Raw genomic sequence first — 13,994 nt, forward strand, 5'->3', positions numbered from 1 at the left:
TCTCTGGGCGCGGGCGGCAGCCGCGCTAGCTGGCAAATCGTGGGTGGGAGGAGGAGCGGCGCTGGCAGGAGAGGCCGCGGGGACTGCCGGGGCTCGGGAGACGGACAGGAGACGGCCGTCCGCCCCCCAACCCCAGCCCCTGCTCCTCACCCCCTCGCTGGAGGTGGGGGCTCCCCGCAGCCTCCTCGGCAGCTCCCCGTCCATCGCCTAGTCGAGCTCCCCAAGACTGAAGCGGGTGGGGAACTGGGCTGGTCCTCACTTTCCGCCCGCAAGACCGCACGCACGCACAGTTAGGACGTTTTTCCCAGCCGTCTGACCTCTCGCAGACCCCGAACCTGCAGCGCATCCTGGGAGTGGCAAAAGTCAGAGACTAGAAGGAAACAGAGGATCTAGAGTAGGGGGTCTTGGATTCACCCCCCCACCCCCAACCCGCATGTCCTCTGCGCTCCAGGGTCATCCGGAAGACGTCTGAACTTTACTCCTAGGGCTCCCCAATTTCCTCGCAGCTCCTGTCCGCAGCTGCATCTCCTAGTGGCAGCTCCATCCGTTTTCCAGAGGGTCCAGCTGAATGAACGAAAGGCTTGGATCCCCGAAACCGCGTCAGACGCCCCTCTCCGTCTTCTTTGAAGACTCTCCGGTGCAGCTGCAGCCTCTCCGAGGGGTCGTCAGCGCCTGGTCGCCAGTCCCCTTTCCCATAACATTTTTCCTCGGGAAGCACATCTTTTACAACACCGCTCTCCCATCACCCCGAGTCCTCTTCCAGTCCCTCCGGGGGAGGAGAGGCTGCCAGGCGGCCCCCAAGCTTCGGTGAAGACTCTTCGCCCTGGGCTGAAGCTTAGGCAGTGCTAGCCCACCAGACCGTCGTTCTCCGAGGGGCGGACCTGGCGGCCTGGGGCTGCTGGGGCGGCCCGCGTCTCAGGGATAGGGGGCGGGCAGCCTTCCCTGCCCCCACTGAGGTCCCGAGGGGAGGGGGATCCCTCCGCAGGAAGCCTGTCTCTTTAAGGAGGCGGCCCTGACTGGGTGTGCCCGGTCTCCATGGTTACCCCGGTGCAGGCGGCGGCGCGGGAGGTAGGGAGGGAGGTTGCCGTTTCTCCCCGACAGACGGAGGGAGCTGCGGGGACCCGGCGCCGAGCCGAGCCCGAACGGGAGCCTCCCCGCATTGGAAACGGGAGCCGCCGGAGGGCGAGAGGTGCAAAGAGCGCCGCGGCCCCGGGGCCTGGAGCCCAGGATTCGTGGGTGGTGAGGGCGCAAGGGGCTGCGCGCCATGCTCCCGGCCCCGACGGCGCGGACGCCCCCTCGAGTGCCGGCGATAGGCCGGGCCTGCGAACCCTGGCTGGGCATTGCCCCCCGACGGCTGCGCTAGGGGGCGCGGGGCCCGGCGGGGGGCGGCCGAGCGGGGCGCCCTCCCCCCGGCGCTGAGTCCCCGCGCCCCGGAGGGATGGGGCGGGCGGCCCTGGCTGCCTAAGATGCCGGCCATGCGGGGGCTCCTGGCGCCGCAGAACACCTTCCTGGACACCATCGCCACGCGCTTCGACGGCACGCGTGAGTCAGACCCTGACCCCCTAGCTCCGGGATAAAGCGGTCCCCCATCAGAACTCCTGTCCGCCCTGACTACCCCCCCACACACAAGTCAGTCAGTCTGGCACCCACCGGTTCTCAGCATCTCCACCCTTCCTCGACCCTCTTGAAGCTGGGACCATCGTCTCCTTCCAGGCCAATCCCCGAAGGGTTCAGGGTCGAGGCAACACTGGCTAGAAGGAGATGTCCGTGAGTGTGGGGCCCGGGATGCTCTCTGTTCCTGGGGGCGTGAACTCGAACCTAGTCAATCTGACCCATCCCATCCTCATATCTGGCACTATTGCAACAGCTACTCTCGATTGGCTGCCGGGCGGGGTGAGGCGGTTGAATGTGCTTAGGGACAGTGCAGAGGGCTCAAAAAACAGATTTAGAAAAGAGGTTTGCAACGAAAGATAAGAGTAGGCGGAACTAAGGAGAGTACCATGTGTCCAAGCCTAAACACACCCGCCTTGGAGAGCCCCTCCTGCCCCAAAGAAAATGAGCTTGGGGACTCTCACCAGGACTGAGGAAGTTTGGAGAAGGCCACTTGAGCTTCTGGATCCTGGGTTCCTGAGGCTCTGAGCATAGGGAGTCATGAAAACCTCGTTCTTCCTCATCTTCCTCCCTCACACTCAGCCCATCGGGGCTTCCCAGCTCTCTGCCTAGTGTCCTCTATGGTCTCCGGTTCTTGATAGGGGGGTGGGAGCTCATCACTGAGTTCTCCCCACCTCAGGCTCCTCCATCTGCTTTGCCAGTGTGCTTGGCGCTTGCAACCCGCTGAATCAGCACCCCCTACTCCCCAATACATGCCTGGCTCCAGGCTCTTGTGTTCAGTCACCATTCTTACACCCCCATTCTTAATTGCATTCACTAGTTCCTGAGCCAGGTCAGGCAGTTAGGATGCAAACACAGAGGGAAGGATGGACAGTGGTCTGGGTTGCCTCCCAATCCAGGTGGGCCCCAGTGGGAGGAGTTATATAGCCAACCTGGTTACCTGACTGGTGGGTGAGCCTGGCAGAAGTAGAGGTGAAAATGAGATGAGCTTACAGCAGGTGGTACAGTCCTTTGGACATCTCCAGCCCCACCCCTTCCCCAAACTGCTTGGGACACAGTCCTGAGGGCACAATGTCAACCCAGAGCTGCACTCACCATTGTGCGTTGCATGTGCTGATTCTCCAGTGCACTCATTGGAGCTGGCCCTTCCAAGTGATGCATCAAGCCCCATTCATAAACAGCTCCCACTCAGCACACACACAGTATTCCTGGGGTTCATAAAGCCCACCATTCGGTTGCAGGCATTTGGGAAAGCAGGCATGGTAGGTACCCACCCCTTTACCCAACATCTCCTCTGAGAGGCGTTCTCTTGCAGACAGTAACTTCGTGCTTGGCAATGCCCAAGTAGCGGGGCTCTTCCCTGTGGTCTACTGCTCTGATGGCTTCTGTGACCTCACGGGCTTCTCCCGGGCTGAGGTCATGCAGCGGGGCTGTGCCTGTTCCTTCCTCTATGGGCCAGACACCAGTGAGCTGGTCCGCCAACAGATCCGAAAGGCGCTGGATGAACACAAGGAATTCAAGGCTGAGCTGATCTTGTACCGGAAGAGTGGTGAGGAGACACCTCACCATCTTGCTTCACTTTTACAATCTCACCAGCCAGGCACCCATCCTTCCACTGTTCCTCCTCTTTTCACTTCCCATCTTCCCATGTACCTGTCCCCTCTTCCATTCCCTCTTTCTCCACCCCACCTCTTACCCTGGGACTCCTCTCTATCAACCTCACCCTAGCCTCAGCTTCCACTCAGCACCAATCTTGGGTTTCCCACATCCAGTGGAAAAATATCCCTATCTCAACTGGACACACGTTTGACAGTCAGTCTGCTCTCCCTTGTTCCCATTCTATCAAGCCCTATCCTACATGGACTTAGACTGCTGCCACCTCTCCAGGAAGCCCTGCTCCTGCTTGAGTCTTGCACAGGATATCAGTGGAGTCAGGACCTCTATGGTCATAGGCAGGGCTGAGAGTGGGAGATGGACTGAGTCTGTCTTTGTGTCCAGGGCTCCCGTTCTGGTGTCTCCTGGATGTGATACCCATAAAGAATGAGAAGGGGGAAGTGGCCCTTTTCCTGGTCTCTCACAAGGACATCAGTGATACCAAAAACCGAGGGGGCCCCGACAGCTGGAAAGAGACAGGTGGGTACCTGTGAGGATGTTGATTCAGTTGGTGGCTAGCTGTTGGTTACCTGAGGCTTGGGCAAGGCCATGGCACCGGTCTGTTCTTGTGGGTCCCCCTCCCCTCTTGCACTTATTGGCCCCACTCTGGCTGGCTGAGAGGACTGTGCTGCTCTCATCTCTGCATGCCCAGGGATGGGAATCATTTTTTCTAGACAGGCCTGATGATACAAAGTTGGAGTTTTCAAGACAACTTAATAAGCTGCTGAAAGGAAACAAACACTCCCCTTTCGCACCACTTAGTGAGGTCAAGCACAGACCTACCTGGTTCCTTTGCCCCCCCACAGCACACCTAACTGGAAAACCCTGGCCAAAGCCCTCTTTTAAGTTCTTAGGGCCTTTCTCCTCTTGTAATCTCTATAGGCTGGGGCAGGCCTTTGGGCAGGTCACAGGGCTGTCATCAGTCACTGCCCCAAGGCGTCTTTGCCATCTGGAGATGTTGGGAGTACTCTCCATTCCTAAGAATGAATGAGGCAGTACTGGGTCTGCCTCTTCACCATGTCATTCTTCAGAATCACCCTCCAGCCCCTGCAGCTGGACCCTGGGCTCCTTCCGTGAGCTCCCACAGCTCTGCTTACAGCCTCCTACTAGCTCTGCATCCCTCCCTGTGACCCTCTTCCAGAATACCTCTCCCAGACCCTCCTCCGTAGACTTCCCTTCTTGCCTTGCTGGGTCCACACTTTCTCTTCCTGGAAGCATGCCCTGGGCAGTAATGCCTATAAGCATCCCATTGCTGGGTTTGGCAAGTGACCCCAGGAAGTGAGGAGAGCCTAAATCCCCAACTCTGAACCAACAAAATGGTCCCATGAGCCAGACTGACTGACTTCATGGGCCAGCAACTGGTGTCCTAAATTCAAGATCCTACACCTCCTCTTCACAGGCACTCTTCTTTTGCAGGTGGTGGCCGGCGCCGATATGGGCGGGCAGGAACCAAAGGCTTTAATGCCAACCGGCGGCGGAGCCGGGCTGTGCTCTACCACCTGTCTGGTCATTTGCAGAAGCAGCCCAAGGGCAAGCACAAGCTCAATAAGGTGGATTGAGCACTAGGGTGTGTGTTTGGGTTGAGGGGCAGGGTAGGGGCAGGTGGAGGAGATGGGGGAGGGAAACTGAGCTTGCCATAGAACATCCAGGGGGCCAGCCAGGCCCCGCCAGCCCTGAGGGAGGGAATGCTTCATGTTTGATTCATCAAAGATATCGAACAAAGTCTTGGAGTCAGATGGACTTTGGTTTAGTCCTGGCTCCTCTGCTAAACAGCTATGTGACCTTAGCTAAGTCCTTTGATCTCCCTGATCCTCAGTTTTTTGATCTTTAAAATGGGGTCTTTAGTCAGGGGTTGCTTTGAGAGTGCAGGGAGAGAAAGGAGGTGAATGCCCATCTTGGACACTATCCAAACTCAGCCTCTGCTAATTTCCTTCTCCCCACTGCCTGGACCTGCCATACCTCACTCAGGGAGTGTTTGGAGACAAGCCAAACTTGCCCGAGTACAAAGTTGCTGCCATCCGGAAGTCACCATTCATCCTGCTGCACTGTGGGGCACTGAGAGCCACCTGGGATGGCTTCATCTTGCTCGCCACACTCTATGTGGCAGTCACTGTGCCCTACAGTGTGTGCGTGAGCACAGCCCGGGAGCCCAGCACAGCCCGTGGCCCACCCAGTGTCTGTGACCTAGCTGTGGAGGTCCTCTTCATCCTCGGTACGTGCACTCTGCACTTTCCACCACACCCCAGGCACTAATGGGGATATCTGTATGGCTTAAAGTGCCCCACAAGTCCCTGCCTTGCCTTCCCCCTGTCTGTGACCCCATGAGCTTTGAAATAAGACCTAGATTCCAAACATGTCTCTGTCATTAATGTGGTAGAGGACCCTAAATCAGTCATAACCTCTCCAAGCCTCACTTTCTCCCTCCATAAAGTAGGAATAACAGTAGGCACCTGCTAGTTAACTCTGACGGCTAGTTCAGGCCATGTCCATAAAGGACCTGGGACAGTGTCAAGTACTGAATGAGCAGGTGCTTGGTGATACAGAGCTGTCGTCACCCCATGCTGATTTTTACCCGATTTCCAACAGATATTGTGCTGAACTTCCGCACCACATTTGTGTCTAAGTCGGGCCAGGTAGTATTCGCCCCAAAGTCCATTTGCCTCCACTATGTCACCACCTGGTTCTTGCTGGATGTCATCGCGGCGCTACCTTTTGACCTGCTACACGCCTTCAAGGTCAACGTGGTCAGTGCGGCTGGGCTGCGCTGGGTGGGTGGGCTTTGGGCTGGTACAGACAGAGCTGACCTGAGATGACCTCTCCCCCCATCTCAGTACTTCGGGGCCCACCTGCTGAAGACAGTGCGATTGCTGCGCCTGCTTCGGCTGCTGCCTCGGCTGGACCGATACTCGCAGTACAGCGCTGTGGTTCTGACCCTGCTCATGGCTGTATTCGCCCTGCTTGCCCATTGGGTGGCTTGCGTCTGGTTCTACATTGGCCAGCGGGAGATCGAGAGCAGTGAATCAGAACTGCCTGAGATTGGTACTGAGACTGGGGCTGGTGGTGGGGCCTGCATGCCAGAGGAGTGGTGGCAGGGTCAGAGAAAGGGTGTGCAGGTGTGTGTAAGGGTCACCACCATGTGGCAGGCCTGCTATCTAGCAGCTGGCCATTGTTGAGACAGCCCAGTGGACTGCCTGGGGAGTCTCAGTCACCCATGTGTCCTCCTGGTGGTCACATTCCTTAAGCTCTTACCCAACCGGGAAGGACAGGCAAGGAACCACTGCCCTCATGGCTTCTTCTGATGCCACCTTCTCTGAAGCTTGTCCCCACCACCTTGGCTTCTCAGGCCCTTGCCCCACTCTTGTCACCTGCCACCTGCATCTCTTTCCCTATAGCACCTGAGTCCACACTCTCTTTAAGCCTAAAAGCAGCCTTTTCTGTGTCTCCAACTTCTTCACTCTCCTTCATTTCACCTCCACATCAGCTCCTCCCTCTGCTTACCACCCACTCAGTCTTAACTCCTGCCGGGAGGGCTTCCACCCCCACCTCTCCACCCAGCGTGTCTCCAGAAGGTTGTGGTGACCTTCCAGAGGCAAACCTTGGTCCTTCACAGTCACTATAGCACTTGACCCTGCCAAACACATTCCTTTTGCCACATGAGCAATGACCCTGGGCTGAGCCCTTCTGGCCCCAGGGACTCCAGACAGGTTTTCCTTTCATCTTTCCTCCCTGCTCACCTCCCTTTTCCTTCGCCATCCCACTGACGCCACTACAGGAATGTCATAACTCCTTTCCCTTTATCAGAACCATACTGTTGTAGCCATTTCATACTCTTGATGCTTCTCGGTTCCCAAACAGAGCACAGCTTCTTCTTCCCATGCCCTCCCACCCTCTCTCAGCTTTGTTGTAACTGACACTTAGCAAGTTTCCAGCTATTCAGGTGTTGTCTGTGCAGGGGGGTCATCAGGCATCCAGGCCAGTCTTGGAAACCTGCTCTGATCAGTTCTCCAGGGATGACAAGGCTCCTGTGAATCTTCTCCCCCTTCCATGCACACAGACTGGCGTGTGCCCCAAGGGGACACTTGGCTACTCCCCTGAGGGCTGTGACTGCTGAGCATGTAGAAACTGGGACACTCCAGCAGTGTTGGCTCCTTGGCTCCCACCCTTCCCAGTGGGAGTGTGTGGTGGAGGCTGCTCTGGGATCAGCAAATGCCCTGGTCCTATCTCTACCCCCACAAGTGATCGGGGACACCAAATACACAGGTTGGCCACAGGCCAAGATAACCTTGGTCTTAGTCTATGAGCCTACTCTGTTCCAACCACCTCATAGGGGTTTCTGATCTGATATCAAGAGTATCTCTGAACTGTGACAAATGCCGATACCCCCAGCTACTTGGGAGGCTAAGGCAGGAGTTCAAGGCCAGCCTGGGCAACTTAACAAGATCTTGTCTCAAAATAAAATAAAAAGTGGAGGGGATGTAGCTCAGTGGTGGAACACTTGCCTAGTATGCAAGAGACCCTGGATTTAATCCCCAGTACTAAAAAGAAAAAAAAAAAGAAGAAAAATATCTCTGGCTGCCAGAAAGCCTCTGAACCCCACCATGATAAGCATGGGGGTGTGACTGGCTGACTCTTGAGAAGTTTACGTATGGGGGGGTACGGGGGTTTGAACTCAGGCCCTTGTGCTTGCTAGGCAGGTGCTCTACCACCTGAGCCATGCTCCCAGCTCTCTTGGTAATTCTTTCAACCTTGACCCCTGAGTTCCAAGGTGGTTTTATTCTGTTTAGAGCTGATACTGGTTCACATATGGAGGGTTTCCAAGTCCTTCGCATCATCACCTCCCCTTTCTTTCTCCAGGGAAACTGTCCCCAAACTGGGCTGATAGAAAACCCAAGCCTCCCAAAGTCCAGCCTGTGGAAGAGAGATTCTGGATGGGGAGAGGTGCTGGGTGGGTGGGGGTGCTGCTGGCCAGCTCTCTCTGCTGGGAGGCTCCTTCTCCGTGGCTTCCTTGCCTTGGTCCCCTGTTCTGCTGTCCATGTGGGCAGAGTTTCTTAGCTAGAGTCCCACTAGCCCAGTGGAAATGGCTGGCTTTTCAGACTGTGCTAAATGCTGAGGGAGGTAACTCAGGGCATTTCTCAGTGTGAAGTTCACCAGCCTCCAGAACATCCCTGGCTTGCCTGACCCTCCTAATGTGGAAACACCACCCTGCCACCAGCTCCAGAGCTGATGCCCCATGGCGTCAGAAAGAGAAGCCCCTGCCTCATCTCATCAATGCTTCCTTCCCACCCCTACTGTACCCTCTTGCCCCTGGACACCTGGCTTCACTTTCAGAGCCCCAGCTAAACTGGGACTGTGAAGAGTTTTCCCTACTCTGTTGTATCCTCACAGCACACCTCAAGCGACAGGAGGGGGAGAGGATGAGCACTCACTGTGTTGCAAGCCATCAGACATCTCCCCAGATTCCTTAGTCCAGACTTTGATGCCTTCAGTGTTAATCCCAAATTTGAGACAGGGTCACACTCTGGCTTGAATTCATGATCTTCCTGCCTCAACCTCTGGAGCGCTAGGATTATAGGTGTGCACTGCCATGCCCAGCTGTGTACCTTATGAAAGTCTCCATCTGTAGGTTTGGCTCATGCCTTTCCCTTCATTAGGAATTACCCTCCCTCCCCTTCTCCCCCACCCCCCAGTTTCTTAGTATCAAACCCTTCCTATGCTTTGAGACCAAGCTTGTGTCCCTTCTTCTGGAAGCTCTGAGCCCTGGCTTAGAGGACTTTGGGTTGAGCCCCCTCATGTGGCGCCTCTAGGATGTAGCTACTGTCCTGTGGTAGTTATTTGCCCCTCTGCACTGGAGCCTGCAGGAAGCTCCTGGTGCTCAGTGCATGGGGTTGCTGAGGGAATGGGTGTGTGGATGAAAGGAGTGTTGTGGGAACCACAGAGATCATGTACAGAAGGCGTTGGGAGAGTGTGGCACAAGGTCTGTATGTTGAGCTGGGTCTCACTGCAGCCTGTGACCCCACATTTGCTCTCTGATTCTCCCTTCTCTATCAGCCAATCTGTCCTCTCTCCCTCCTTGCCATGAGTCCATCCAGTGCCCTAGAATTCTCCTACCCCCCAGCCAGGTGACTTCCAGCAGCCACCCCAGTACCCAGTCCTATCTCTTGCTGTGGTCAGGCCAACAGGTGGCCCCTCAACAGGGATATGGGCCAAATTCAGTCTCCCCCCAGCTGATTCAGTCTGGCTTGTGTGTGTGTTTCACCTACAGAAGTGTGTGACTGTGCACATGCCTGCCTGTGGCATCTAGGTATATTCCCCTTTTTACAAGTGCGTCCCCACACCCCTGCCTGGCTGTCAGTGCAAAAGCCTCTGTGTGCCTTCATCTCTCTCCTAAGTGTGCACAGGTCTTTTCAATGTGACTGGCCATGGCTGCGTCTGGTGTCTGTAGGGTGCTCACATGTGTGTGTCCTTGTCTTCTAGACTGTGTGGGTCATGTATCATGTCTCAGTCATACCTGTACACACATCCATGTGAGTGTGCGGGAGAGCACCTACGTGTGATTGGGTGGTTTGTGTGGTTGTAAGGGGGGGGGTGAGGCTGAATGGGGCAGGGTGAGGGGCTTTCTGGAGCAGATGGGCTGAGGGCAGAGAAGGTGGCCTCGGCCATCCAACCTTGGGGATTTATTTGCCAAGCTGTGTCTGAATGCAGTGAGCCTCCCCTTCACACCCAGTCTCTTTGTCCCTCCTGCTGGTTACATTCCCTGAGATTAGTGCTAGCCATGGGGATGAGGCTGTGATTCTCCTTTCTCTACCCATAGCTCCGATAGGAGCCAGCTGGGGAGGGGTAGCCTCTCCCTCCTGTGCTTGTCTGGCTGGGCTGCAGAGGGGGAAAAGTGTCAGGAAGCCACAGCGGTGAGTGCATCTATGTGTCCCCCACCTTTGGAATGCCAACTGGACACTGAACCCTCAGAGCAGCCTTGTCATTCTGCCCACTCAGGCCCACCCCTCGCCCCTCCCCAGGTTGGCTGCAGGAACTGGCCCGCAGACTGGAGACTCCCTACTACTTGGTGGGCCGGAGCCCGGCTGGAGGGAACAGCTCTGACCAGAGTGACAACTGCAGCAGCAGCAGTATTGAGACCAACGGGACAGGTCTGGAGCTCCTGGGCGGCCCATCGCTGCGCAGCGCCTACATCACCTCCTTGTACTTCGCCCTCAGCAGTCTCACCAGTGTGGGCTTTGGCAACGTGTCCGCTAACACCGACACTGAGAAAATCTTCTCCATCTGCACCATGCTCATTGGTGGTGAGGGCGGAACTCAGCTTCCTGGCCCTTTCCCAGCCTTTTGGCCCCAGGAGGCCCCTCCCTTCCCCCCCCCCCCCAGGGACCCGAGGCCAGAGGTTCTGCTTGAGGTGGTCCACTGAACCCAACACAAAGCCAGGGCTGGGAGAGACGCCGTGCCACACAGGGCCCATGTGTCCTGGCTAGAGGGGACAGAGGATAGGTGTGCCCAGCATGGTATCAGGCCAAGTCAGGCCAGACCTGTAGGTGACCCCTTCTCGCCACCCTCCCCCAGCCCTGATGCACGCGGTGGTGTTTGGGAACGTGACGGCCATCATCCAGCGCATGTACGCCCGCCGCTTTCTGTACCACAGCCGCACCCGCGACCTGCGTGACTACATCCGCATCCATCGCATCCCCAAGCCCCTCAAGCAGCGAATGCTGGAGTACTTCCAGGCCACTTGGGCTGTGAACAACGGCATCGACACCACCGAGGTGTGCCGGCCTCCAGGGATGACCCTTCTGGCCTTTAATCCCTCACGGGGTTCATACTTGACCTAAAGGATCAGGAGTGGGGGTGGGGTGAGGAACGCAGAGTTTTGGCCTCCCTGCTTCCGGTCTCTCTTACAGGGATGGAAGCATGGGTCAGAGAAGCCAAGAAGGCTTGAAGGCCTCTTCTCTACCTCAATTAGATCTGGGGGCTCTGAGGCCTAGAGGAGAAAGGGATTCAGAGGGCCACAGAGGCAGCCCTCCTCTCTGGCTGTGCCTGTGCCCCTTGATGCTGTGTGGGGGGCTTCCGACCTTCTGCTGCACCTCCCCTTGCTCCTGATGTTGAACAGGGTGGAGAGAGCTGACTGGAAGGAGCTTCCTCTTCTGCCACCCCAACCCTCCCCACCTGCTTGCCTGCAGCTGCTGCAGAGCCTCCCAGACGAGCTTCGCGCAGACATTGCCATGCACCTTCACAAAGAGGTCCTGCAGTTGCCACTGTTCGAGGCCGCGAGCCGTGGCTGCCTGCGGGCACTGTCCCTGGCCCTGCGGCCAGCCTTCTGCACACCCGGAGAGTATCTCATCCACCAAGGCGACGCTCTCCAGGCCCTCTACTTTGTCTGCTCTGGCTCCATGGAGGTGCTCAAGGGTGGCACGGTGCTCGCCATCCTAGGTTTGTGTGGATGGGAGAGAGGGCATGTGTGTGTGTGTGCGTAATGGGAGACCATGATCCTGATCTGCAGAAAACCCAGGGAGGAAACCACCAGGGGAGAAATAGCCAGGATGGAGTCAGGAGTGGTCAGAGACCTGGGCAAAGCTCAGAGAAGACTCAGTGCTCACAAGGTGGTGACTCAGGAGGTGATCATGGTTTTGAAGCTGTTCCCAGGACCAGGCAAATGGAGGGCCAGTCTTTTAAGAGGACTCAGTGTGTGAGGGGACAGAAGAGCAGCACTTCATGTCAGGAGGGAAGACATCTGAGAAAGGAAGTGCTGGGAAGAATGTTTGGGCAGGGCTGAAAGAGGAAGGAATGAAACTGTCATTGTGTGGGCTCCAGGAACAGTGAAATGCAGCTTTCCTGGATTGGGTCAGGGGACAGGTCTAGAATCTACATGGGTAAGCAGAGGTCAGCCAGCAAATGGCTGGGGAAACTCATTCAGGTAAAATGGTACCTGAAGCTTAAGTACTTTCCTTCCTGGCAAAAGGAAGAGGTGAAGGTGAGGAATCAATTCCCCAGGTGAGAACCAAGAGATTGCTACTGTGGAAGGGACACAGAGGGACCAGCCGAACACATAGACCAGCTCTGTCCCAGCCCCTTGCACGCTATGTCTTATTTGAGCCTCACAGAACCTAGTAGGCTCAGAACTAAGATTATTCCCATTTCACACAGAAGGTGACCATGGTCAGTGAAGTTGGGTGGTAAACAGGGATTGGTCAATGGAGTTGGAATCCGGTCTGCCTGACTATAAATCTCATTCTTCTTACACGCCCTCCTTAAGCGCCCGGGTAGAGTCTTCACTAGCAGAAAGGGAAGCATCTCAAGAGGGTTGGATATGCACATCCAAGCATTCTGGGAAGCACTGGGCTGCATCCATGAAAAGCCAATAAAGGGGGGCAAAGCTCTGTGGCTATGGGAAGCTCTCAGTGGTGACCCCAGACGGCAAGGAGCACTAAGACCTGCCTGGGCAACTGAGGATGCATACAGGATATAGAAGGGAGGTGCTGACTTGACTGTAGTTAAATCCTGGCTGTGGGGACAGTAGAAGCCTGGAGGGGCTGAGGTGTATAACTATCTGGCATGCACAGAGAAGACTGGAAGCATGCAAAAGAACTAGAAGTAGGGCCATGTTACCAGACATCTCAGCAGCTACTGGGTGTCCATCCTCACTCCTTGGAGGAAGAGAGTCCTCCAACAGGAATAGAAGGAAATGCCACTGGGACTCTTGAAGCCTGAGAGAAGTAACAGGCTTGGTGCTCTTATTTTTCATCTTTTGTAAGTCCAGCTTCTGTGCCTATATGAAGTTTATGCCAGGACTGAGAAAATGGAGTTCTGGCTAGGTGTGGTGGTACATGCCTATAGTCCCAGCTACTCAGGAGGCTGAGGCAGGAGGATGGCTTGAACCTAGCAGTTTCAGCCCAGCTTGGGCAACCCCCTATCTTAAAGAAGAGAGAGAGAGAGAGAAAGAGAGAGAGAGGGAGGAAAGCTGGAGTTATACCACGCAAGTATGGCTAATAATCCTCAAAAAATTATGAAGAACTGGAAAGATTAAAAGACAAACTGACAAATCTTGTTCAGTCCAAAGCAAGATCGTCCAGTGGATTAGAAACAGATGGCACTTAGCTGGCAGCCAAGGCAACAAGGTGGCTTGGAGGGGGCATGTGTCCTCTCAGAGTAGCTCCTCGCCAGTGTCAGGTACCAGGTTTTACAATAATCCCATTCAGTGTTCAGACAGAGCAGTTAGAATGGCCCTAGCCTGTGGTCCAGGTCTTTGCCTCCGCAATGCCCCCAGCACCAGTACCCCTGCCACCACTGAGCCATCCTGTCCTGACTCACAAGCTCCGTATGAGCTGTTCCCCACGGACTTGGAGGCTCTGGCTGTCCCAGTGAATGCCTGGCTCTCACCCTGATCATTGCCTGGGTGTTTAGTTCTGTTTTATTTTTGAGACAAGGTCTCTCAGCCCAGCCTGGCCTCAAACTCACAATCCTCCACCTCAGCCTCTGAGCTGAGGGATTACAGGCACGAACCACCATGACTGGCTGTGTCTTGATTTTCTACTTTTGTCTTCACCTCACTTCCCCACCTGCCTTCTCCGCTGAGCATCCAGGTGCATCTGGCTTGTTCCTGGCAGCTGAGGCTGGTCCTGTAGTCACTAGTGTTGATTCTAGCCCCAACCTGATGTGAATGTATTCAGCTAAGCCATGTGAGGCCTGTGAGGGGTGCTGGATACTGGAAGAACCTAGCTGGAGGCTGTGGC

The 13,994-nt window shown here is 55.9% G+C and overlaps 1 protein-coding gene across 3 annotated transcripts in view; it reads left to right on the forward strand.

The window, feature by feature from the left end:
* Kcnh3 (potassium voltage-gated channel subfamily H member 3) overlaps positions 1–13,994 on the forward strand; it is a 19,335-nt gene continuing 5,341 nt past the window's right edge. Inside the window, exons 1-10 of one of the 3 annotated variants that reach the window (XM_020169470.2) lie at positions 1–1,542; positions 2,927–3,160; positions 3,610–3,744; positions 4,681–4,814; positions 5,233–5,476; positions 5,851–6,008; positions 6,096–6,303; positions 10,278–10,559; positions 10,831–11,030; positions 11,445–11,694. In XM_020169470.2, the coding sequence (XP_020025059.1) occupies positions 1,467–1,542; positions 2,927–3,160; positions 3,610–3,744; positions 4,681–4,814; positions 5,233–5,476; positions 5,851–6,008; positions 6,096–6,303; positions 10,278–10,559; positions 10,831–11,030; positions 11,445–11,694 (1,921 nt within the window). In that variant the 5' untranslated portion in view covers positions 1–1,466. The remainder of the gene's footprint in view (positions 1,543–2,926; positions 3,161–3,609; positions 3,745–4,680; positions 4,815–5,232; positions 5,477–5,850; positions 6,009–6,095; positions 6,304–10,277; positions 10,560–10,830; positions 11,031–11,444; positions 11,695–13,994) is intronic. The other 2 variants (XM_074083298.1, XM_074083299.1) reach the window with 2 other exon arrangements.

Source organism: Castor canadensis, chromosome 8, assembly GCF_047511655.1.
Source record: "Castor canadensis chromosome 8, mCasCan1.hap1v2, whole genome shotgun sequence".
Taxonomy (NCBI): Eukaryota; Metazoa; Chordata; class Mammalia; order Rodentia; family Castoridae; genus Castor; species Castor canadensis.